Source organism: Geosmithia morbida, assembly GCF_012550715.1.
Source record: "Geosmithia morbida isolate 1262 chromosome Unknown scaffold_0, whole genome shotgun sequence".
In the NCBI taxonomy this organism is placed as follows: domain Eukaryota; kingdom Fungi; phylum Ascomycota; class Sordariomycetes; order Hypocreales; family Bionectriaceae; genus Geosmithia; species Geosmithia morbida.
The window spans coordinates 2,549,602-2,574,235 of NW_023336187.1; the positions used below are offsets into that span (position 1 = coordinate 2,549,602).

Below are 24,634 nucleotides of genomic sequence, written 5' to 3' on the forward strand. Positions count from 1 at the left end.
ACGACTACAAAAATTGCATAAAATTCTAGCGACTGCGATGGTTTTTTTTGACTTTACTTTAAATCATCTCTACTTCCTAGAAACGTACCAATGGGATAAACGAAAAAAAAAAAAACATCTCGTTAAATTGTACGGCAGATCTTTATTAGTGATGGTGACGATGGTGTTCGGACAGTTGAAGCGACTGACGGTTGTGGCGTCGTGGCTTGACGCCGGGCTATTGCCCCGCCTTGTGGCGTAGAAATAGCAGGTAGCTTTACAAAGATTGGCCAGTAATTTTGTGTGCAAAGAAGATATAAATGAAAGAGGGTCAGCGAGCGATGTCGGATTCAGTTTGGGTTGGTCTGAGTCCGTGCCACGGTCCCCCAACCAACCCACATTACTCACACGACCTTTTTTTTACGCCACCTTCTCTGACAATTTTGCTGTATATAATAGAAAGGACATCTACATACACGTCCAGTCCATTTGCGAATACATTGACTATCACAATACCTATTCCGTACCCATATTTAACAACACAACGAACACCATGTCTTTCCCCCCGCCTCCCGTTGACACCATCGACTGGCCCAATGTGGGCTTCAAGGTTCGCGAGGGTACGTTCTACCGGGAGGACCGGACGCAATACAGAGAGGACTCTATCCAGAACAGAGAATATGAACTGATGGTATAGCTCCTTGCAGTAAACGGCCACATTGAGTCGACATGGACCAAGTCAACGGGCAAGTGGTCCCCTCTTCGCTTCGTGGCCGACCCTTTCATGCGCATCCACGGCATGGCACCGGCCCTCAACTATGGACAGCAAGCCTATGAGGGGCTCAAGGCCTTCCGCACACCGGGTGACAAGTCCATCACTATCTTCCGCCCGGACCGCAACGCTGTGCGCATGCAGCACTCTGCCGACATGGTGTCGATACCCCGCGTCCCTGAGGCCACCTTCGTCGAGGCTTGCCGCGCCGCCGTGGCCCTCAACGCCGAGTTTGTCCCGCCCCACGAGACGGGCGCGGCCATGTATATCCGTCCCCAGATTTACGGGTCCAGCGCGCAGCTTGGCCTGAGCCCCCCCGACGAGTACACCTTTGCCGTCTTCGTCATACCCACGGGTGTGTACCATGGTGCGCACCCTGTGCAGTGCCTCATCCTCGACGACTTTGACCGGTCCGCCCCCAACGGCACGGGCAGCGCCAAGGTCGGTGGCAACTACGCTCCCGTTCTGCGGTGGAGTGACGCCGCCCGCAACGAAGGCTACGGAATCACACTGCACCTCGACAGCGCACACCACCGTGAGATTGACGAGTTCAGCACTAGCGGCTTCATCGGTGCCATCGTCGGCGCAGACAAGGATGATGTCACCCTCGTAGTCCCCGATTCGCGCTGCGTCATCGAGAGTGTCACTAGCGACAGTATCCTCCAGATTGCCCGCAGCTTCGGGTGGAAGGTTGAGAAGAGGGCTATTCAGTATAAGGAACTTCCAAACTTCAGCGAGGTCGTTGCCGCCGGTACGGCTGCCTCCCTCGTCCCCATCAGGTCTATCACCCGCCGCAAGGTTGCCCAGGGCGACGGCGTGTCCGTGGACTCGACCCGTGTGTCCAAGGGTGAAGATGGCGCTGAGACGATTACCTATCTTCCCAAGGAGAAGGAGGAGCCAGGGCCGATTTGCGAACGTCTTCTGGCACAGCTCAAGGGCATTCAACTGGGAAAAGTGGAGGATGCATTTGGGTGGCGTGTCGAGGTTTCCAAGGATGATACGGCTATCAAGGTGGACTGAAGTGAATAAACGAGCGGACATTTCAAGAAAAAGAAAAAAAAACGAAAGAAAAAGGGGGGAGGGGGGCGCGTAAAATAAGAAATGGCAAAGGCATGGGTAAAAGAAATCACTATAGGATATACAAAAACAACGCGGCTACAATGTGATATTTATATAGAAAGATATTCACCTTAGATATGGAATTAGTCATGTTGAAATCCGTATTTGTTTTATGACTCTATACTATTAAGGTCTGTCAATATTGTTTACCAACAACTACAATCACCCAAACATATCGGATAGGTTGGCGCGGGGCATGTACAGCATTTCGTTATTGAGCCCTGGACCAAAATCATTCAGGATGCCGACGTCTCGTTTGAAACGAGAAAGCCATTCTATATTATCGGCCGCTGTCTGGTTAAAAGGGTCATTGCTGATGAGCTGTTAGTACCAGGTCCACACATAACACATATAATGCATCGAGACAGTAGGGTAGAAGAGAAAAGAAGGAGCGGAGATGAGATATTTCCTTCCCCTTGATAGAACTCACTCCTCATACATTATCCACCTGGATTGGTTCTGTAGCTCCTCGTCAGTGGGGACATGTTGATTCGGATTGTTGGGGGACATTGTGGCGGCGACCCAACGGGCCAGTTCGCGGGGAACCCAGCGGTCAAAATTGGGCTCATTGAGGAAATAAGGGGCCTTTAGAATTCTTTCGATGTTACCACATGCGGTCATGTTGGCAGCGGTGCTGGCCAACGGTTGGTACTGACTGCTGCCCTGAGCGACCAGGACTGAAGGTGAAGATGAGGAAGCGGCGGCGGCGGCGGCGGCATGGAGAGACGCATCCTGCTCATACGCGGGCGGAGTGTACATACCCGACCAGGCGAAGTGACGTCTCTTGAAGCGGGCAAGCCAGGCATCATTGGCAGCAGCGGCCCGTTTCCACTCGGCGTCGGTTTCGTCGTCAAACTCGGACATTATGCACGAGAGCATCTGCTGGCGGAGCTCAGAGTTGGTTGGATCCATGCTGCGCGCCTCCATCCTCCTGATGAGCTTGTCATCTAGAATGTTGTAATTGTTCAGGACTGAGTCAAGCGCTGACGTGTCCATGATGCACGGGGTCGGTCTCTCCGGGCGTTCGAAGGGTGGGATGAGACCGACACGGACACGAAAGAGGTCTAGCCACCCCGTGCACGACTTGGCCAGTCCCATCAGCCATGTGGCTGGTATGTCCGCCGGAGCCGACGGCCAGAGACGATCGGCCAGGTGCATAAGTCGGCACGCTTCAGCCTGCAGCTGATGTGGAGTGATCTCGTCTGCGCCCTGTCGACGACGCTCCTCGACGAACTCGACCAGCTGTGCCTCGAGGGGACATGAGTCAAAGGGGCCTTTCTTTCCTATGACACCCAGGAACGAGAGCCTGCTCTCGGCGGCCGGGCGTAGGGGGTTTAGCCGGGCCTTGCGCACCACGCTGTCTGACGAAAAGACCAGGTCGCGCAGCCAGGATGGGTGCTCCTCCTGTTCACGGCTGTACGAGGGCACCTCAGCCGTGAAGATGACGCGGCAGGCGTCAAACTGCAGCTCGTCTGATGACGGGATCCGTCCCGTCCTGTCGTAGTACATGTCTACAAAGATGAGCAATTCCAGCTTTATGAGCTCGTATGCGCTGCGGGGCGACTCGACTGGGGTCTTGCTGGCGGCAAAAGGAAATGGAGCAGTGCGCTCCTGGGCAATCATATCTACATAAATGTGTTATTAGTACCAGACTTGTTCCGATATTGAAGCAAAAAAAAAGGAAGGGGGGGAAGTCATGTCCTTACATGGTGCTAGGGAGTCTTCTAATCTGGCCAGAATATGCGGCTCAAACCCCCAATCGCCCTTCCAGTCGGCCATGGTGTTTCCCATCTTGAAATGTTCAGCCAGATGATCCGCGCGGGCCTCCCAAGAGTCCAAGGAGGTTGAGCAGAACCCACACACGGACCGAATCGTCGGTGTGTCCATCTTCCACTGTGCAAGTCTGCGCCCTACCACATCGGGCGCGAGGTTATGAACCAGCCGCAGGTGCTGTCCCAGGTGGTCCTTGCGGTGGAATGTCCTTTCCTCGAGATTCCTCTGGTGGCACACAGCGTAGTTGTGCATGGAGATGTGTTCGTCGCCTGGGTCGAGTAAGTCGCAAAAGGCGCAAGTTGATTTCGTCCCAGTGACGTCAAGGGCTCTGGGCCCTTTAGGTGCGCATACCCATCTCTCCAGTGGTAAGTGGAGTGACTTCTCGTGTCGCTGCCACGTGTGCTTTGAACTGAAAGTCTCGGTGCAGAAGGTACATTGGAAGGTATTGATGGGCGCCACGAGGGGCGTCTTGGTCCCCGACTTGCCGGGGTTCTTGTCCCTATGTGTCCCTCGGTCCCCGGGCTTCCGTCGTCTCCTTGCGCTCCGCAGTCCATGATGGCGTCGTGGCACAGCTCCCACGGACCCCTTGGAGTCCCGGCTGTCGAATGAGTAACCCGATGCGCCGCTGGATAGCGACGTGCCGCCTACGCTGCTCGACGGTGAAGGTCGATAATTTCTGTCGCTACTGCCATCACCAGATGACCTCCTGCTTGATGGGCCGGCTGACGACGACGACTCTTGCACGGCCCGCGCAATGGCCGCCACGGCTGCAGGCTCGTTCTCGGGCGGTGAGTCAACCCATCGGTCCAGCGGCTTCATATGCGGTGCTGGCGTCCCGGCCCGTTGGGGGGGGATGTCGGCGGGCCTAGATGGCGATGGGCTCCGTGTGCGCGGTGAGTCTGTCCGGCTACGCTCCGCCATCTTGCCTCGCCGCCGTGCGTTGGCCATCCAGTTGAGGATCTGGGTCTTGGTGAGCCCCGTCTGCCTCTGGAGCATCTCCCGCTCTTCGTCGGTCGGGAAGGGTCGCGCCGAGTGGGCAGCTAGCCAGTTCCTCAAGATACGGAGAGATTCCCTGGAGAAGCGTGTTCCAACCTTGGGTGGTACAACTTGGCCTACACCTGCACTTGCACCATGGAAGGATACGAGCCGCGGCGTCGTTTCTGACTGGCTCGATGGTGTCGTCGTAGCGGTAGTAGTAGTAGTAGTATTTGTTGTCGTTGTTGTTATTGTTGTCGGCGTTTCTCTCTCATCATATGATCCTGCAAGCTGTGACGATACGCGGTCTCGGGGCTGAGATTGCTGCAGCGGCTGCAGAAAGCTGAACAGTGCGGCATCTTCAGATAGTTGCGGTTGTGGTTGTGTTTGACGCTGGTCCTGTGGTTGGTGTTGGTCTATATCGATATCAAGGACGTTGGCATCTGGTAGGGATTCGCCGAATTCATACCCCGCCCAGTCAGCTAACACGTTTGTCGTCCAGTCATCAATGTCTGTGACTTGTAACTGTTGCTGTTGCTCGGAACGATTCTGTTCTTGCTGCCGCTCCTGCCGCTGCTGTCGCTGCTGTCCTTGATACTGCCCTTGACCATGTTGATCATCCTGGAAGTCAAGTGTATTGAGAAGTGTAGGGTCATTGTCGAGCCCGGAAAATCCCCATCTTCTCATAATACTTGCTTGTTCTAAATGATTATAACGTCTGATTTGCTTGATTATTGCCTGAGCATAGACAATAGAGAGATTTACACAGGAATGAAAGAGATATAAGTAGAGGTAAGAAAGGGAAATGGATAGCAGTAATCACCCGAGATAGATGTGGACTTGAAGAGAGTACATTGAAATTTTTAAACAATCATTGCCTAATAAAAGCTTACATGATTGCAAGCAATAAAAGATACGGCCCGTGACACATAAATGTCAATTGCACCCTACGCCCTTAGTCCGACGCCGGAGACCTAGTAATCCTCGATGCAAGAGCAAGGTGAAGTCATTTACCCTACAGTCGGACCGGTGTGGCACCTAAGAATTCATGACTAAGCAGCCAGAGGCTGCCACACTCACAGGATGTACAAATGAGTTTGGAAAAACGCCTGATGAGACTATAGTTGGTCAATTATGTTGTATGTGTATTTGTTGCCCATGGACTGCAAGGTATGAACTTCGGCCTTTGAGGATATGTGAATATTGTAGTTCAGATATTAGTCATCTCTTGAATTGTACGTTTGACGAGTATCCGGGGTATCGGCGTAGGAATTTGCGACTATCGTTTAACCGTGTACTTCTGATGAGAAGCGCTACGAGGAATTTAGTAACCACCTACAGACTACTACTCGTGACTTGTCAGAAACAAACTTGAATACAGAGTAGCATGAGCATGTTATATATGTACGTACTGGTAGGGTACACTAAGAAAGGGTCGCTTAGCGTTCAAGGGACTAAGACCCATTATTTGAATCGGCGTTACACTCAGTAATACACCATAGTTGTGTCACCAAGTGCGTAGCAAGGATCCCCCATCTCTCCTAATCAGCGATAAACTCAAGGCCCCAGAATCTATGGTTCAAGGCGATCCAGGTATCATTCGAAGATATCGGAGCACGTAATTTTCTGGTATGGATATCCCCAGCTCAGAATAAACTTGCACAGCAGAATGATCACCAAAAGGTGATTCTGCTCCAGGGCCTACAAAAATGATCAATCAGTTACAGATTACAGGTTCTGCTTTATTACTCTATTAAAACACATCATTGGCTTGATATTGCAGTGGGGCCACCTCTGAATTGCCTATTTCGGGTATCAATGGACGAGTCAATAGAGGGCTTCAACGACACGAGACCACCACATAGTCATGAAAATCCCAATAAGACAACCGCCATAGAAGCCGTAGATCCTCCACCCTTCTTCTCATTCGATTATTCATGCCCAAGTTTGATGAAGGGGTGTATGCTGCCTCAAGAATCTAGCTACACCTACTCGACAAAGGGAGAAAACAGCATAGAAGAACTCTGAAACTCAACATGGAAGGAATAGAGGCAAATGCACCACATTCTGGAAGGCAGCTTCTAATCTTTCTTTTTTTTCCTGTAGTCACCTGTCTAGAGGGAAGAGGCGCATAGGAAACATGAGCAAAGCTTGCCTCAGCGTCGCACCTCAGTCAAGAATACCAAGTACAAGAGGTTCTCTTCCATGTCAAACGGCAAAAGTATGCATGGTTCTTCATCAGATTATGCAGCGTACTCTCAAGATGCTTCGAGGAAAAAAGAGCGAGTCATGGAACCACAATCTCGCCGTTTATAATCAATAAGTTTTTTAAAAAAAGAAGAGAAAAATCCGAGGTTTCCAGCCCGTCAGCAAATAATTTTACACAGGCAGCCAGCCCTTATGTTCCCGTATTCGTTTGTCGTAACTCCTCATCTCATCCGACACATTTAAATCGCTGTTAGAATTTTACCCAAGACTAGATCGGTCGACAGCCATCTGTAAGTCAAAATGCTGGCATGATGCAGCCAAACGGGCGGGGGAGAGACCGAACTCAATGTTTCGTGTGACCTGGATAATTTAAGCGAGAGTCATGAAGACGCTGCTGGCAGTGCTCTTCATGGCTTCAGTGGCGCGCTTTGCCTTCCAGCACGGCTGTCCGGAGCGCTCACACTAGGCCTTGGGGTTGGAATCGCGCTCGGCGGCCTCGGGGACGGCCTCAGGGGCACGCTTGTCCTTCCAGCAAGACTGTCCGGGACGCTCGCACCAGGCGTCAGGCTCGGCACCGCGATTGACTGAGTCGGTCGGGGCGGCAATGGCTATGGTAGCCAGGAAGGCAACGGTAGCCAGGGCAAGTTTCATGATTATGAAGGAGGGAAAGGGGTAATATTTGATGAACTGTTGGGGTATGGATGAGCAAAGGTAGTATTTGTCTTGGAGGATCTTTGCTGCTTTGCCTGGGTGCGGTGTTGTAGATGATGTCTTGCTTAGATTGTGAGAGACTCGAGAACCTTTTATATCGAATTCTAGGTGGCTGTGTGATATGAACAGTTCTTTGTCTCTTTTGGGCAGTGTGCCTGTCTAGAACCTGACCAGTTCTTATTGAGGTCATTGGCTAGTCCGGGTCAATAGACGCCATCTTCTGAACACACTCAAGGTGAACGAAAGAAATGGCTCTCGCCTTTCCTACAACAACAGAGGTGACTTGGCCAGATATACACATCCTGGCACCTCCTTGAACAGCACATATCCCTTGACTCCTTTAATTTTCATCTTCCTTTCTTTGTCACGCACATGGTAAAAGCGAAGCCTAGAGAGGACTTGGTGTGCCATGACCCGCGATGCCTAGAATATGTAGGGATTAGCTTAGTGCGGCGTTTGATGTGTCCTGAATTCCAACAATGGTCTATTCGCATTCAATCCCCTGTGCGATCGAGGGATATTAATAGCTAGTAGAAATAATCACATGGCAGTGTGGTTCTACATCTTTGCCATGTCTCGCAGTTATGAGCCTGGCTGGCCAAATGGTACGCACATGCGTGCCCGTAGACCACAACTTCCCGGAAATTGCGCATCTACTATTTTCCAGGTCATCAATGGTAGATGCTTCTATTAACCCATGCCAAGCGATCCTCTGGGACAAGCCAACTACTTACCTAGGTGCACTAAGAGTATGGTTTGCGAGGTAGACAAAAATGATGTCTGCGAATAGTTACCCTGAGTGTATTTCGTGCTAAGGAATATGGTAAAAAATAGGGGTGTGCGAGTGAGGGATAAATAGTGGAATTAATCATACAGTACCGATTAGTGTGGTTCTACATCGTTACAGTGTCTCGGAAGGGAAACATCACAGACAGCTTCAACTCCTGAAAGAGCTACGTGTATCCCGAGCCTGACCTGCCCTCGGCAGTGCCGGCCTTTGAAAATAAGCTAAATATACCCGCCGTGTCCCGGCCCACCTGTATTATAGCACTTCCGTGACACACCTAAGCGTACCTCGTTCGCTGCTCCGGGGCTTGACTAGCTTGAGTTTGTGACTCTTTGGTATGACACGTGGACTGCGAGATCACGCTATATCTCAGCAATGGGTAGAGTCATCATCGTCGCGCATGTCAATCTTTCGGTGGTCATCATCGCTCTCACGTTTAACCTAACCCTACCATCCCATCTGTCATACTACAAGGGTGGGATTGATCAGTTGGCCCACCATGTCTCCAGAAAAACAGGGGGAAGTACAAAGGCCGAGGCAGCTACTTGAAGATGCAGAGAGACGTCGGTAGGAAGAGCAGCAACAACGGCGTGATCCAGAAGTCTTCGCCGTCACCCTCCAGAAAAAGCAAAAAGAAGGGGGACGCTGTGTAGCTTGGTATGGCTCATGAACGCCTGATGGCCCGACTTTGACGACATGTGAGCATCCAGGCTGCCCTTGGTGATCACTGGGTCTTTCCGTCTATCATTAACATGCGCGCTGTGGCCGGGGAGATTGAGGATGAACTCCCCCCCGAATTATCAGGGTCAAAATCGTTTCTTAATGAGAGGAAGACGTCTCAGTTCATTCACGATATATCCAGATACCCGTTCGGAGGATGCTCAACGCGTACCTCGAAGCTAGTGGCTAAGAGAAGAAAGTATCATTCGATAACTGTGACTAATACTACCTAGCATCGTGATGGCAGGCAAGTACTGAAAATGGAATAATGTGGCGCTTAATCGAATAATGGTTCTTGAACTCATCATCACTAAGGCCTCAAAGATTTGTAATTTCAAATCATTTTTTCCAACGCATCTCTATGGGATAGACATTGAACCAAACTTCTTCTTTTAGACCTGTTGTCGTGATTACCTGGGAAGCAGAAATACAAGCGAATAGATTTATGGAAAGTCTGCGATAACACCAAACAAATCATCACAGCGTATAGCAGCATTTCAGATGCCTCTATTAATGGATACCAGACCATGAGTGTACGTATAGTTTTGGCAGTGATGATGGCAGATATGGCCTGGAACTTTGTACATATACCTCGGTACTTTGAACCATTATCAGAGGGTAGCAGTACCGACCAAGTATTCGTATGTCTATCTGGCCACGGCGAAACGCAAGCTAACGCGACCGGCTGCGCAACTTTTGAGCGTCCGGCTCCTCTCACGCGTTCAAGAACACCGGCTTTGATAATAAGAGCCGCCATCTGACAAGTTTCACCATGTTCCTTGCTAAGGATCAGCCAGGAATTCCGTGGTCCCGCCATCCACCAAGTCTCAGCCTCACGAGATCGTCTAGCGGGGTAGTGCCGTCAGAGCGAATGTGGTCGTTGTCTAGATCTCGGATGATTCTGTCGATATGTTTGCGGCGCCAGATAAATGTAAGATGTGTGCGATTGTCCGATGTACGGCGAGGAAGCGCGGGAGTGGCGGGTTGATGGTTGCCGCGTTTAATAGCGTGCGTGTTACCAGCTAGCCGTAAGACTTGAATGTGGCCGTCAAAATGTCGCTGCTGCAAAGCACTGGCGATGTGGTACATTTGGGCATCGCGCTCCGGGCTGCGCCAAAAGTGGCGTCTACGCAGATCTATTTCGTGGAGCCGCACTTTAGATGGCGAGGCGGCTTGGTATTGCAATGATTATAATTTATCCCGGATGTGACTCTCACATGCCGTCCTGGGGTGCGGGGTGGTAATCCTGGCCAGCTTGCTATGTGGCTTGTGCGTGGCTGCTCCTGCCCGACTTGGCGCAGGTGGCTACTTCCCCAATCAACGTCGCCAATGACGCGTCATTTCTAGTCAGAGAATGTTAGACACCGAGGGTGTAATCCGTAATAATGTCCGGTTCTTGACTTCACAACCTGCCTTATTGATGCTTGGGTAGACCACAAAAGCACGGCTGTGTAGCCAGTCAAATCTTGCAAGACTAACGTGAAAACTCGGCAAGACCACCACTGAATGTGTTTCAATGCGTCTCTTCATCCTACCTATATCCAGGATATAATACTCGGTGTCACGGCCCGTTATTGCGACCTCACGTGCACCTCCCCTTTTTTTCTTACTCATTTACCTTCTCTTGTACATTTGTCGCTATTCATCATGTCTAGCTCTAACTTCATGATACTTTTCGATCTGACCCTAGTATAAGTGGCATGACTGCGAAGTATGATCTTCTACAGATAAGTCCATCGACAGTACAAGATGAGATACCAGAAGGAAGAGAGACAACCGTGATTGTCCGATATACTTCGCCGTAGCATATTTCAACAGGAAGATCACTATTAGTATAATTCAGTTGGTGATTTTCATACAAGTGTCTTTGAGCATGATGGCAATAAATTGCAATGTGTTTTTTTGCTGCTCGATCCAATTGATTTCCGGTAATTGACGTTCCACGCGCCAGAGTCACGATGGAAGTGCCAGACAACGAGTCTGCTTGGAAGGGGAGAGTAGTGAGGTAAGTGAAAAGGTCTGCTAAGTGACGGCTTAGTCGTAGCGAAGCAGCGGATACAAAGGCACCATGAGGGTGATGTATTGATCGTTGACCCTCCCTTCCTCGTGGAATGAGGAAGGTGGTTACTTATAAGGCCTTTTCCGTTCTAATGGCCCCACTTTTGGTAGGGACCTTATAATGGTCCTGACAAGAAGACACTGGGTAAGGAAAACCCCGATTTCATATCAGGAGAGAACGTACGCAGACATCATCCATTTACAAGCTTTTGTTCCTTCTAAATGTATACCGCCTTCCCAACTAGTTGCACCAAAGACGGACTGCCTTGTCCTTTCCTCCGCTGCCGACCCTTTTCCCGTCAGGACTCCAGTCAACGGCGTAGACCTCATCCTGATGACCGGGGAGATCTACCGCGAGCTGACATGTAGCCATGGACCAAACCTTCAACGTGGTATCCTTCGAGCTGGTAACGAGCAGTCTCGAGTCAGCAGAGAAGGCGCACTGGTAGACAGGCGCGACATGGCCACGAAGGGTATTGATGAAACGGCCGTCCCTGTTATAAGTAACCCGATGTTAGTATGCCTGTGGCAATAGTTATATCGAGTAAGGGCTATCTCTTAAATGAAACGTACCTTGCACTCCAAATCTTAGTGTGGTTGTCAAATCCTGAGCTGGCAATGAGCATGCCATCCGGCGAGAAGGTGACATGGTTGACCTGCTTCTGGTGACCGAGCATGCGAGCCACGGGCTTTGTGCCTTGTGCAGGGTCCCAGAGATACATTGTGAAATCGTCACTTGCGGAGACAATCCTCTCCGAAGTCTTCCCCTGAACCTTGACGGCCTTCTCGAATCGTTCCTTGGCCTTTTGCCTCTTTCCTTCTTCAGTGTCGGGGATCGGCGTGTGGTCGAAGTAAGAGGTACGCAGAGCAAAATCGGACGAGAGAGCAATGTGGTTGACCCAGTGCGCATGAGCAGAGAGGGTATGAATCATGGTTCCCTTATCGGCATCCCACACGCGTACTGATTTGTCCTGACTTCCCGTGTAGATCTGTCCGGTTCCACCCCAGCGGACGGAAGTGACGCTACTCCTATGGCCAGAGAGGATGTGCTCAATCTTGCCAGTGTTGACACCCCAGATACGAACTGTCGTGTCCTTGCTCGCACTTGCCAGACGCGGCGATCCGTCCTTCCACAGGTGGTACGGCTCCCAGGCAATATTGGTGATCCACTTGAGGTGACCGGTGAGGGCCGGACCCGCAGCTTTGCCCGTCTCTGGGTTCCAGATGCGCACTGATTTGTCCATGCTGCCAGTGGCCAGCCTCTTACCATCCGGGGACCACGACACACACAGCACCCAGTGAGAGTGACCCGACAGCGTGAACTTGGGGGTTCCAGTGTCCGTGTCCCATATGCGTGCCGTCTTGTCGCCTGATCCCGTCGCAAATCTGTTGCTATTGGCCGGGCTGAATTGTCCCGCCAGTATGGCCTCGCCGTGCCCGGGTATCCTGTGAGACATGCGCGTGACGGCTTTCACCTTGAAGACGGCCTGGGGCTCGGCGCTCAGCGTCACAGTCGTCTCAAACGGGTTCTCAATTCCATGGTCGCGTAGGAGTTTGAGCAGGTCCGTTGGGTATTGGTCGACAATTATCTCCTTCTCGGGAATGTGGATGCGGAAGCGGTACGGCAAGAACTCTTCTCGTTCCTGATCAGGCAAGTATGTTAGTTAAATAGTCGGCCTCAGTCAAAGGAGGTGGTCTACTCAGAGGACCCTAGTGTATACATACCCTCTCCAGCATGGTGTTAAGAAGGGTAGACAGATTCTTCTCTGACGCATGCGCAAGAGGAACCTCAATGACATCGGCCATTTGGTTGCCATCGCCATCGAGGAACCGGGCCTTGAACGAGCCTTCGGGGCCCGCCGCCGCGGCCGTCACATCTTGCTGATATGTGGCGCGCTCGAGGTCCTGGCGCTTCTGGCGCTTCGACGGGGGTGGTACGACGGTCGCCATCTTATATTTTGGTACTGTCGTGCGAATTGTTTACTTCACTTATGTTCATGGAGTGAGGGACGAAATAATCTGGATGGTGGGGCACACGGAAGCGGCAAAATTTCTGAGAATTTAGGCGGTCAAGCGTGGCATGGTCCAATTAGTCCCACTAGTATTACCTGTACCGGCAAACCAATAATGCGGACAGCCATTAAGTATACATAATATTATACAATAACACCAGGTCCTGTTTTGCCCCACGCCGATTGAATAGTAAACTCTGTAACTCTGCGCACGCAATTCTATAATACTGCTGACGTTACACGTACAGAAGGGAAAAAACGTATCAGACCCAACCCAAGCAAATGAAAATTTGGACGCTCTCGTAGGAGGAGTAGAAGGGGAAAAAAAGGAGAATGCTTCACAGGGCCTTTGTGATCACTGAACTTTTCGTTTGAGGCAGTCCTATCACGCTGACTGGCCATTGGTTGCTTGTCCATTATTACCGCGCATACGCTTCGACGGGGGATATTGCGGTTGTTGGGGCAGAGCTAACGTCATGCCAGGCAAGGCCATCATACCCGGACTGTCAGACAATCGAAATTGGTGCGTCATCTCCGATTGCGGCATCTGCTGCTGGGATTGCATTGGAACCTGTACTGGTGTCCCAGGCTGGGGTGTTTGACCTGGCAATGGTTGCTGCTGCCTTTGTTGCGATTGCGGTTGCTGCTGCTGTTGTTGCTGATGCTGCTGCTGTTGCTGCTGCTGCTGCTGCAAGTGTTGTGGTTGTAGAGTCTGTCGGCGGCTTCGCTTCTGTTGCTGCCGTTGCTTCCGGTTCTCTTCGATCTCATTGTGGCGCTGCTGCGTGGTCTCCCATCTTTTGAATCGTTGTAGTTCCTCGTTTTGAATCGCGTATATGGCGGCAACTCGGAGTTGCATTTGCGAAAGGGCATTTAACCGATCGGATTGAGACATGCTGCGATATTCGTTCTTAAACTGTGCAAAGGTATCGCCCGTCAATCGCATAGCTGCACTGGACACGCCTGCAACCTGCATAGCTGCCGCAGTGTCGGCATCTGGCCGTGGGCCTTCTTCATCACCTATTATGAGGGTTAACATTCGGTGATTTCTCATTTGGCCGCTGATACCAGGTAGGCCATGGAACTTACCTTCTGCGTCCTCGCCCTCTTCGGCCCCATCTTCACTGCCTTCGGGTGGCGTGGGCGGTTCCGGTGTCCCCGGCTGATGATTGTGCTGATCGCATATAATGGTCAAGACCCAGCCGCCCATGGTCTTGCGCAACACAGCTTTGGCCTTCCACGGGCAGTCCGTCTTTTTAGTTGACGTCTTGTGTTTTGTCGCCTGGCTTTTATATGGTCGACCACCTCGATCGCACACCAGATCACATCGGTTCATGGTGTTTGCGCCCCCTTCCGCTCCCCCTGATCGTACGCGGTGGGATCGCGCCTTGACGATCTTGTAGCCCTCCTTCGTGACGCGATCGCTCAGAACGCGCATCAAGTCTTCAAAGCTGGAGAAGACACCATCGTGGGGGACGGTGACAGCCTCGAGAATGCCAAACATGGTGACTTAGACGCTGAAGAAGCGTCCCACTTGTTTGCTCAGGCGCGCAAGTAGTGTAGGTAACCAAATGTTGGTGGCGGCGATTGTGGTGGTGGGTGGTGGATGGTGTGCGGATTTGGACAGTGGGCGGTGCGAGCTGCTGGCCGTTTGTGATAAATGTTTGGGGACTGGGAGGTTCAGTTGTTCAGGACAGGCCACACACATACTCGTACACAACCCGGTAGAACACCGGCCCGCACTAATGTACGGCTGGGCAGACGCGTACCTGCCTCCGAGGATTCATCCGGGCTCCTTCCAATAACTATCATGAGTATTCACCTTCTGCACCTTCCTTCTTTTCTTCTTTTTTCTTTATTTTCCCTTTGATGATATAGGTAGTACTACTACTACTACTGTGGTGCGCAAATTCATTGCCGTATTGGTTCCAGGTCCAAAGATTAAACAAGTACTACTACTTGCATATACGAATGACCTCGATTTCCATGAATGACCCTTTCCCCCGTTCTTTTTGCAAGTCATGCCGCCTTCATCTTCCAGTCTGAGGCGGTCCGGGCCGCATGCTTCATCTGCCACCACAAGCACGGTAATGAGCCTTTCTCAGCCATTGCGAACTGGAAATCGACCCAAGTCATCTTCCGGTCGCAAGTCCAGAGCCACCACGGCCTCGTCCATACTTGGTTATGATGATACGCAAGATATTATCTGCGCTGTGAGTGAGGCACGAGGCGTCACGCCTTCAGTGGGAGTCGCTTTCATAAACTCTACTCTGGGCGAGGTCACTCTCAGCCAGATACTCGACAATCAGTCCTATGTCAGAACTGTACACAAGATGCATATGCTGTCTCCCTCCAGCATTATATTTATGCCAGCTGCCTGTCCGCCTAACAATCCAGGTACTTTATACTATCTTATCCGACAGCTACTACCCGAGACGCAGCTTCAGATTTTCAACCGTGCTGCCTGGTCAGAGTCTTCTGGGCTTGACTATATACGTCACTTGGCCTTTGAGGATGATATCGATCCACTTATGGTAGCCGTCCAGGGAAAATACCATGCGACGTCTTCCTTCAGTGCTGTAAGTCCAATTTTCGTATACCGGTAGAAACGAGAATTAACAAGCTATGAGAGGAATTTCAGGCAATGAATTATATAGAGGTCACTTCCAACATCACTTTTTCTCCACAGTCCCTCCGAATACACTACGAGCCCAGTGACAATACAATGATGATTGATATTTCAGTATTCCAGTCCCTGGAGATTATGCGCAGCCTGGGCAACGTCAAGTCGAAGAACAGTTTGTTTAGCCTGCTGAACTTCACCTTGACGCCAATGGGAGCACGGATGCTCCGAAGCTGTTTATTACAGCCACCAACGCAGACTGATTCATTTATAGTCCCTCGTCATGATGCGCTAGAGGAATTGGTTATCAATGACGAAATGTTCCTTGCAATCCGCAAAGCACTCCGACCATTCCGGGACGCTGAGAAGATTCTCACCAAGGTTGGGGAAACGCTAACCACGCGATTGCTCGTAAGCTGACAGTTTAGATTATCATTGTCCACAACGAAACCGATTTGTTGCATGTGGAAGAAAAGATGAACCAGGTTCTCATGATTAAGAGCTTCCTTGAAGCTGTGCCAGAGTTGCACACGGCACTTGAACCCGCGAGCAGCGCATTGCTCATTAAGATCCGTGATCTTTGCCACCCAGAGATCATCTGTCTGGCCCTGGACAAGATACGGCATGTCATTGAAGCTGATGTTGCGTACACCACCTCCCCATTGGGCTTGCGGAACCAGCGCACTCTTGCCGTCAAATCTGGAATTAGTGACATGTTAGATGTGTCCCGCCAGACATACAAAGAACTGACCGAAGAGATTCACAAGCATATAGACCGACTCAACGGTAAGCTACAATACTATATTCGTTTAGGGGAGGGCATATGTCTGATGAAGCGTTCGTTCTTACAGAGTTATACCAGGTGGAATCCTCCTTGAAATTTGATAACTCGCGGAAATACTGGCTCTGTCTCAGGGAGTCCGACTTGGGCGACACTATACTGCCGGATGTATTCATCAATGTTGTGCAGAAAAAGAACAGGATTGAATGTCAGACACTCGACCTCGTGAAGCTAAACCTTCGGCTGGCAGACATTTCCAACGAGGTATGTCTCCGCAGCGATTCGGTGATCCGGAATCTTGTAGAGGAGCTCCGACAGGAGATACCTCATCTTTTTCGAGCCTGCGAATCTGTGGCTTTGGCCGACATGCTGTGCTCTTTCAGTCAGGCAGCTACCACTAGGGACTATGTCCGGCCGCAAATGATTGGGACTTTGGCCTTGAAAGCAGCAAGACACCCGATGCTCGACAAGGTAACAATAACCACTAGGAGGATTGCTGTCAAGACTAACATGTTCTAGGCTGCTGGACGCTCATTTGTGCCAAACGACTACTACTCAAGTGAACAATACCGCTTTCACATTGTCACAGGGTGCAATATGAGTGGGAAGAGTGTCTACATACGAACGGTTGTACTGCTCCAGATCATGGCCCAGATCGGCTGTTTTGTTCCCGCGGAGTATGCGTCGTTTCCCGTCATCCACAACATATTCGCACGCATTTCAATGGATGACAGAATCGAGTCCAACTTGTCAACGTTTTCAGTCGAGATGAGGGAAATGGCTTTCATTCTGAGGAACATCGACTACAGGAGCCTGGCGATTATTGACGAGCTCGGGCGTGGCACAAGCACTCGTGACGGCCTGGCGATTGCCATTTCCATATCGGAGGCGTTGATTCAAAGCAAGGCATCAGTGTGGTTTGCGACGCACTTTATCGAACTGGCAAAGGCTCTTTCCGACCGACCCGGAGTCCTCAATCTTCATCTAACAGCCAAGAACACAACAACACACGACGGCGTTCCGCGTATCAAAATGCTCTACAAAGTGGTTTCCGGCATAAGGGATGAGGGCGAACTCTACGGCATCAACTTGGCACGAGCTTTGGGATTCCCTCAGTCTTTTATTGACAAGGCAGAAGAGACTGCCACTGATCTATCGACGAAAAGGGATGGTGGTGGCCAAGATGTCCAGGGCCGTCAACAGTTTGCTCGTAGACATCTTGTCCTTGACCTTTATGAATCCCTGAAACAGGCAAGGAACTGTGGCGAGGGGGCGACCCTAGCGCAGTATTTGGAACGACTTCAGCGTGAGTTTATCGTGCGCATGGAAGAGGTTGATGCAATGACCAATTGTGGCTAGTTGCTAAGGATTGAAAATACAATGGTGCTCTCTGCTTTAAGCTCCCGGGCGATGTAGTTTAACTCCTTGGCTCGCTTCCATGCTTCGCGTACTATTCGCTCCAGTGTCTGTCGACTAGTTTCTGTTGTAGAATAACCAGCGGGCTATGCAATGTGAGCTGAGGGAACTCCCATCTGAATTGAGGCAGAGTTCTTACTAGATGGCGTGGTATAGTCGTCCACCTAGCTTTGCCCTCTTTATTTCAGCATAGTTGGATCCGCAGGGGAATTAGGGCAGTGTCGGGGCCACCGGCTTCCTAGAGAATAGCCATGCCAGCAGCGACATCCCTACGCAGTATTAAACATAGAAGTCACAGATATGGGACAGGCACTACTACTAACTCTTCCCAGAAACCTCAATCCTACCATACATCAAATAATCCCATAACGGTGTAAGCTAAATCCATAGTAGCTTTGGAACTCGTTAACCAGCCGCCGGGAAAGATGGCGAATATGAAGGGAAGACATGGCGTATTACCTGCCAAGACTGTGCACTCTATGGACCGTACCACTAAGGCCACTAAGACCTTTGCTCTCAGTAGCCATATTCATAAACGAGTCAATCCTGTGCGTCATGTTGCTCTCAGGTATCGCACCTGTACTTTCCCCATGAGCAAGAGAAGGTGCTACGTGGGCGTTTCTCCAGAAGCCGGGGGGGGGGGAGGGGGGGTTGCGAATTGTGAGCAGCCTCCGAGTCTTGTTGAGCCAGGTACCCTTCCCCCTGCACGAGGAGAAAGTCTGGTGGAAAAAGGGCGCGTTGATGACGCCGATCACGGGAACACCATTCACAGTCAGGGCTATAGACACACAGAACATGGGGAACAGGTGGGTAAAGTGGACGATGCCGTCGAGTGTGTCGACGATCCAGGTGGGGAGTCATCAACTAGGTGGTCGCGCGACGAGCTGGACAAGTATCCTCACTGGCGAACTTGTGGTCAGGATACGTCTTCTTGATGGACTTGGGGATGAATTGTTCGACATCCACGTCCTGCTAGAACATATAATGACACCGTTCCAAGGACAAAGTGGAATACCGTTTTCCGTCTTGGTAATAATGTCGATAGTATTGTCTTTCTCGACATATGACACATTCACAGGTAAGGTATCTTGTTTAGGCATGTGGAAAATTAGAGATGTTTTGATTTGGGGGAGAAGAGGCGATGCGTTTTTACATGGCCATCATCCATCTGATCCAACGTAGTGATAGTCTTATATATATATAGTCAAGCTATTATTGGTAATTACGTAGAAGGGAGAACTATGCTTCTCATCCATGCCACAATAAGGTGCAGCGTCTAGAATAAGTTATGGCTTACGGCATAGGCGCTGTGTCATCTCACAGGCTGTAGGTCTGCTGCATGACGTGGCCAGGTGCTATAGTAGTCACTTTAGTGTCCAGGAAACCCCCCACAAAACGCTCTGCGTCGGGGTTTTTTTTGTTTTGTTTTGGAGGGGTTCATGAATCTAGCGGGAACAACACCGCAGAGCTTTTCATGAGATCTCCAGACAACCCATTAAGACCCCAGCCGTGGAATGACAAGATTGCAGCCTAGTCTGGATTGTTTGTGGAAATCTGCATCCCACGTCGTCAATTCTGCCCAAATACAATGCCAGGCGCTGTTTCCGAAGTACCCCAGGCCGTAGTGGAAGAGACGTCGAATCTTGAACGCTACGGTTACCTGTTCGGCATTAAACTCACAAACTCGTGGTCACCCTTCTTTCACAGTGTCATCTATAAGGAGCTCGGCCTACGATGGGGTCAAGTACGGCTCGAAGGTAGTGATATCAACATGTTTCTGAAACTGATTGACCATCCAGACTGTTTTGGTAAGTGAACGCACATCATGGGAGGGGGCAAAAAATACTCGATACTGAGCAGCATTCAAGGTTCATCGGTGACCATGCCTAATAAGGTGACCATCATGGACCACCTGGACGAGACAACAGATGAGTGCCGTGCCATTGGCGCCTGTAACACCATCTTCTTCAAGATTGGCCCTGACGGCCGTCGTCTGCGCTGCGGCACAAATACCGACGTGATTGGCATCCGTGACTCTTTCCTCTACACCATCAAGAAGCCTGAGGCAGTCTACCATAACCGTCCAGCACTCGTCGTGGGGGGTGGCGGTGCCGCTCGTAGTGCCGTCTACGCCCTGCGCAAGTGGCTCAGCGTGAAGAGCATCTACCTCGTCAACCGCGACGCCGGTGAGGTTCAGGCTGTCATCGACGACTGCAAGGCTCACGGATACGGAGAGGACCTTATCCACGTCGAGACGGTGGACCAGGCTGCGTCACTCGAGACACCCGGTGCTATTGTCGCATGCGTGCCTGACTTTGAACCCCAGACAGACGAAGAGAGGCAAGCCCGTGGTGTGACGGACAGCTTCCTTTCCAGGAAGGACCACAAGGGTGCCATGCTGGAAATGTGCTATAACCCTACTCCCTACACGAAACTGGGTACCCTCGCTGAGCAGAAGGGATGGCAGGTCATTCTGGGAACAGAAGCCCTTATTTGGCAAGGCCTGGAGCAGGATAAGTTCTGGACTGGCAAGAGTTTGAATGAGTTACCTGTGGCTACTGCAAAGGAAGCCATCGCGCAGAAGGTAGCCGATGTTCTGTCACAAAGGTTGGAGTAAAGAGAAGGATGATCTGTAGATATTTGGATAGAACATAGACTCTTTCTTCACAAATTTACAATGCACATGTTCATGAAACAGAAAGAAATTTTCCAGTTTTCTTGAAATACGCCAATATATAATAGATTAACAGGATTAGGTATAGACAAACTAGCAAACACGGCCGGGACGTAGCTTCCAATGCCATTCATTCACCTTCTCCTAAACGAAATCGACTTACACTTCACCTACTCTCCCACTTTTCACTGATATAGTTCATGATGAACTAATATCTGGGAGTTGATTCGAGAGAGAAACATGGAGGCAGATGAAAGTCCAGAGAATGGTTCAATATTGGCTATCCTGCAGGACAACGAGTCTGCTTGGGAGGGGAGAGTAGTGAGGTAAGTGACAAGGTCTGCTAAATGACGGCGTAGTCGTAGCGAAGCAGCGGATACAAAGGCACGGTAGGGGATGGCGATGTATTGATCGTTGGCCCCCTTCCTCGTGGAACGAGGAAGGCGGTTACTTATATAACCCCTTCCGTCCTGATGGCCCCACTTTAGTAGGATTCTTCCAATAACCCTGATATATCCTCCCTTCACTCGTACGGACTTCCTGTGGCATAATACCTCACATCCGGATGGAATATACAAGGTAAGGATCTAAACCAAGCGAAAATAAGGAAACATAACGAGCAACTACCCGAAAACCTCAAAAGAACGTGTGGGATGCCTGAAACTATATATGATTACCATCCAGTAAGAGGTCTTCCCGCGAAAGCTCTATCTATGCTGCTATTCTGGAGGTTGGAGGCTTGAGGCACGCACCCGTCTCATGATCCATGGTGCAACACTTTCTTACACAAAGCTACAACAAGGCCTCGGGTTCCTTTGTAATTCCCGACGTAGGCCATTGCGTATGGCGCCATCAGTCCAACATATGCTGACCGTCAATAGAGCCCATAAGGAGAGTATGAGAATCTTGAGTCTTCATCACGAGTTTCCAAACAAATGTTGGGTAGCATACCACTACTGCTTTCACCTGCCCCTCCTTTGAAGAGGGATGAAAGCTCGTAATTCCTCGGATCTCACTCCCCCAGGCTGTACTCAGCAACCAGTTTTGCAATTACCCCCTGATTCTGATTAGCCAGAATATCCGAACAGTTGCTAACCTGCTAGAAATTCTCTCGGTATATTAAACGTTAATTGCTGGATGGGGGTGCATGGACCAAGTCAATCGTCTGTCATCTGGTGGCTATCACGTTATTCATGGGATGTTGCCGGAAGGGAAAAGGGATAACAGAAAGGTAGCATATGTGAATACAACAAGTCTGCCCAGAGTTCTAGAATGCATACCGTCTGACCAAACTATATACCTTATTGGCCACAAGGGACAGAAAGATGGTGTGTAGCAAGCACGATGATGGTGTACGGTCCAGGGGTTCATTGGAGGAGGGACGATTAAGCATTTGGCAGCCATGTGCGGGATAATCCTTCAATCCCTCGGGCTAAGACTTGCTGAGCCAAGTCCAACGAGACCAACGAGATCAACAAGACACCAATCCCAAAGAAAAATGACGCGCCAAACAAAAACGACTATGGTCCAGTTGAATTAGCACACAGCACCGTTCCCCGCACAAGCGACCCCAGATTCAAATTCAAATGGTGGGTACAAGTCCAGGGCTTGCAGTTTTGCCTATCAAGATTGGTTCGAGGTCTTGGTGGAGCAGCCGATGCCGGTCTTTGAATAAATATTCGATTTCCTCTACCGCGATTCTTCTCCAAGTTTGTCACGCCTCTCTCTCCCTCTCTCCCTCTCTCCGCATTTTCTAGAGACTTTGTGTCGTTGGAGAAACTCTGTGTTGCTGTTTCTGCGCATCCCCCTTTTCTGGTTCTTGCTTACATGCAGAGCCTCCACCGCATACAATGTCGATTTTCACCCTCAAGGAAGATCGGCCTACGCCAAAGGCTATTTACAACTGGAGAGTCTATGCATGCGCAGCAATTGCGTCGTTTGCCTCATGCACGATTGGCTACGACTCCGCATTCATTGGTACTACGCTAGCTCTCCCCTCCTTCGCCGATGAGTTCAAATTTGACGAGTACTCGGAGAATGGATTGGCACTGCTCAAGCAGAACATCGTGTCGGTGTACCAGGCTGGAGCCTTCTTTGGTAGCTTGATGGCCTACGGTACCAGCTTCTACCTGGGTCGTCGGTGGTCACTCATCGTCTTCTCAGTCGTCTTCATCCTCGGTGCTGGCCTGATGCTCGGTGCCAATGGCGACCGCGGATTGGGCCTCATCATTGGCGGCAGGGTTCTCGCCGGTGTCGGTGTCGGAGGCTGCTCCAACATGACTCCCATATATATCTCTGAGCTCTCGCCACCAGCTGTGCGTGGTCGTCTTGTCGGAATCTACGAGGTTGGATGGCAGATTGGTGGTCTTGTCGGCTTTTGGATTAACTACGGCCTCGAGAAGACAATGGAGCCCAGCCACGAGCAGTGGATCATCCCGTTTGCTGTCCAGCTTATTCCGGCCGGCCTGCTGCTTATTGGTATCATGTTCATACCCGAGTCTCCTCGCTGGTTGTTCTCCAAGGGAAGGCGCGAAGAGGCCATGAAGGGCCTGTGCTGGATGCGAGGCCTGCCTGCGGATGACTTGTACATTATGGAGGAGGTCAGCTTCATCGAGGACGACATCTCACGCTTCCGTCGTGAGGTTGGAGCTGGATTCTGGAAACCGTTCAAGGCTCTCAAGGAACGCAAAGTTCAGCGCCGTTTCATTATTGGCGCTGTTCTCTTCATCTTCCAGAATGGTATGCTAATAACCAAGCCAGGAGCAGTGCTTCATCGCCCAATTGGAACCTGAAAAAGCGCTGACATTGTATTAGGGTCTGGTATCAATGCAATTAACTATTACAGCCCCACCGTCTTTAAGAGCATTGGTGTTTCTGGGACCAGCACGAGCTTCCTGACTACCGGTATCTTTGGCGTCGTCAAGACGGTGCTGACCTTTGTCTGGATCCTCTTCCTCATCGACCACGTTGGACGGCGGATGCTCTTCATGATTGGTGCTGTCGGCGGCTCCTTGTGCATGTGGTTCATTGGCGCCTATATCAAGATTTCAGCCGGGAGCACCAGCTCATCTGACGGCAGCCTGTCGAGCGGCGGAATCGCCGCCATATTCATGTTCTATCTTTGGACAGCATTCTACACGCCAAGCTGGAACGGTGGACCCTGGGTCGTCAATTCCGAGATGTTTGACCAAAACACGCGTTCTCTCGGCCAGGCCAGCGCGGCCGCCAACAACTGGCTCTGGAACTTCATCGTCGCCCGCTTCACCGAGCAGATGTTCAACGCCTGGGGATATGGCGTATACTTCTTCTTCGCCTCACTCATGCTCCTATCCGTTGCTTTTGTCTTCTTCTTCATCCCTGAGACCAAGTCTATACCTCTCGAGTCTATGGACCGCCTCTTCGAATTCAAGCCCACGTGGCGCGCCAATAAGATCCTTATGGGCGAGCTGCATTCCCGCGACCGGGACTCTAGGCACCAAGTTGAGGAAAAGGTTAGTATTGAGGAACAGCAAATCTCTGATGAGAAGTCGCAAGATAGCTCTGTATGAGCAGATTGCTGTTCTTGATTGGATATTATCATTATTCTGTTGGTTGTTATTAAAAGGAAACAGAACTGCTCTATAGAGGTATATAAGCATGGGAAGAAAAACGAGTCCAGTAATTAGCGATCCAGCATTTGACTGTATGATAAGACGGTGGAAAAGATGGCTATAGATGTGGTTCTATATCCGCCTACAAGAGCTCGGAAACAGTCTACCTGGGGGGCGCTCCCGAAAACATCTCTCCTAGGTCACATCCAGGCGCAAACCCGAGATTGACCATGAAGTGATAGCCTACTTCCAAGTCCTCACACAATCAGTCGAGACGAGCTCATTCAGTGGGGCGTCATAATCCACCTGCTGGTCGCCGGGGTCTTTGCTTCCACTGTTAAATCCCATAATACTCTCCTTTATGGCATCGGGTGCTGTTAGGAACACCACAGCGGCGACCAGAGTTACCGTCGGCACCACGTCTGTCGTCATTCGAGGG

General features: G+C 50.7%; 8 protein-coding genes across 8 annotated transcripts; 4 read left to right on the plus strand and 4 right to left on the minus strand.

The window, feature by feature from the left end:
- Positions 1-532: 532 nt before the first annotated feature.
- On the plus strand, positions 533-1,771 carry GMORB2_0762 (branched-chain amino acid aminotransferase; the record flags this gene model as incomplete). Its single annotated transcript, XM_035462746.1, has 2 exons — positions 533-599; positions 687-1,771. 2 exons carry the CDS (start codon positions 533-535, stop codon positions 1,769-1,771), a joined length of 1,152 nt encoding a protein of 383 aa, XP_035325676.1.
- A 525-nt stretch (positions 1,772-2,296) lies between these two features.
- On the minus strand, positions 2,297-4,639 carry GMORB2_0763 (Homeobox domain; the record flags this gene model as incomplete). Its single annotated transcript, XM_035462747.1, has 2 exons — positions 2,297-3,495; positions 3,577-4,639. 2 exons carry the CDS (start codon positions 4,637-4,639, stop codon positions 2,297-2,299), a joined length of 2,262 nt encoding a protein of 753 aa, XP_035325677.1.
- A 2,649-nt stretch (positions 4,640-7,288) lies between these two features.
- Positions 7,289-7,477, minus strand: GMORB2_0764 (uncharacterized protein; the record flags this gene model as incomplete). The annotated part of the gene is made up of 1 exon (XM_035462748.1): positions 7,289-7,477. The coding sequence occupies one exon, from the start codon at positions 7,475-7,477 to the stop codon at positions 7,289-7,291; it is 189 nt and encodes a 62-aa protein (XP_035325678.1).
- Positions 7,478-11,343: 3,866 nt separating this feature from the next.
- GMORB2_0765 (ribosome assembly protein 4) lies at positions 11,344-13,052 on the minus strand (the record flags this gene model as incomplete). The annotated part of the gene is made up of 3 exons (XM_035462749.1): positions 11,344-11,596; positions 11,676-12,745; positions 12,828-13,052. 3 exons carry the CDS (start codon positions 13,050-13,052, stop codon positions 11,344-11,346), a joined length of 1,548 nt encoding a protein of 515 aa, XP_035325679.1.
- A 447-nt stretch (positions 13,053-13,499) lies between these two features.
- On the minus strand, positions 13,500-14,615 carry GMORB2_0766 (uncharacterized protein; the record flags this gene model as incomplete). Its single annotated transcript, XM_035462750.1, has 2 exons — positions 13,500-14,131; positions 14,201-14,615. 2 exons carry the CDS (start codon positions 14,613-14,615, stop codon positions 13,500-13,502), a joined length of 1,047 nt encoding a protein of 348 aa, XP_035325680.1.
- Positions 14,616-15,132: 517 nt separating this feature from the next.
- Positions 15,133-17,874, plus strand: GMORB2_0767 (DNA mismatch repair protein MSH4; the record flags this gene model as incomplete). The annotated part of the gene is made up of 5 exons (XM_035462751.1): positions 15,133-15,690; positions 15,753-16,115; positions 16,163-16,520; positions 16,586-16,986; positions 17,035-17,874. 5 exons carry the CDS (start codon positions 15,133-15,135, stop codon positions 17,872-17,874), a joined length of 2,520 nt encoding a protein of 839 aa, XP_035325681.1.
- Positions 17,875-19,519: 1,645 nt separating this feature from the next.
- On the plus strand, positions 19,520-20,548 carry GMORB2_0768 (quinate dehydrogenase; the record flags this gene model as incomplete). The annotated part of the gene is made up of 2 exons (XM_035462752.1): positions 19,520-19,739; positions 19,800-20,548. 2 exons carry the CDS (start codon positions 19,520-19,522, stop codon positions 20,546-20,548), a joined length of 969 nt encoding a protein of 322 aa, XP_035325682.1.
- Positions 20,549-22,455: 1,907 nt separating this feature from the next.
- On the plus strand, positions 22,456-24,153 carry GMORB2_0769 (Sugar (and other) transporter; the record flags this gene model as incomplete). The annotated part of the gene is made up of 2 exons (XM_035462753.1): positions 22,456-23,344; positions 23,420-24,153. The coding sequence occupies 2 exons, from the start codon at positions 22,456-22,458 to the stop codon at positions 24,151-24,153; spliced, it is 1,623 nt and encodes a 540-aa protein (XP_035325683.1).
- Positions 24,154-24,634: the final 481 nt, after the last annotated feature.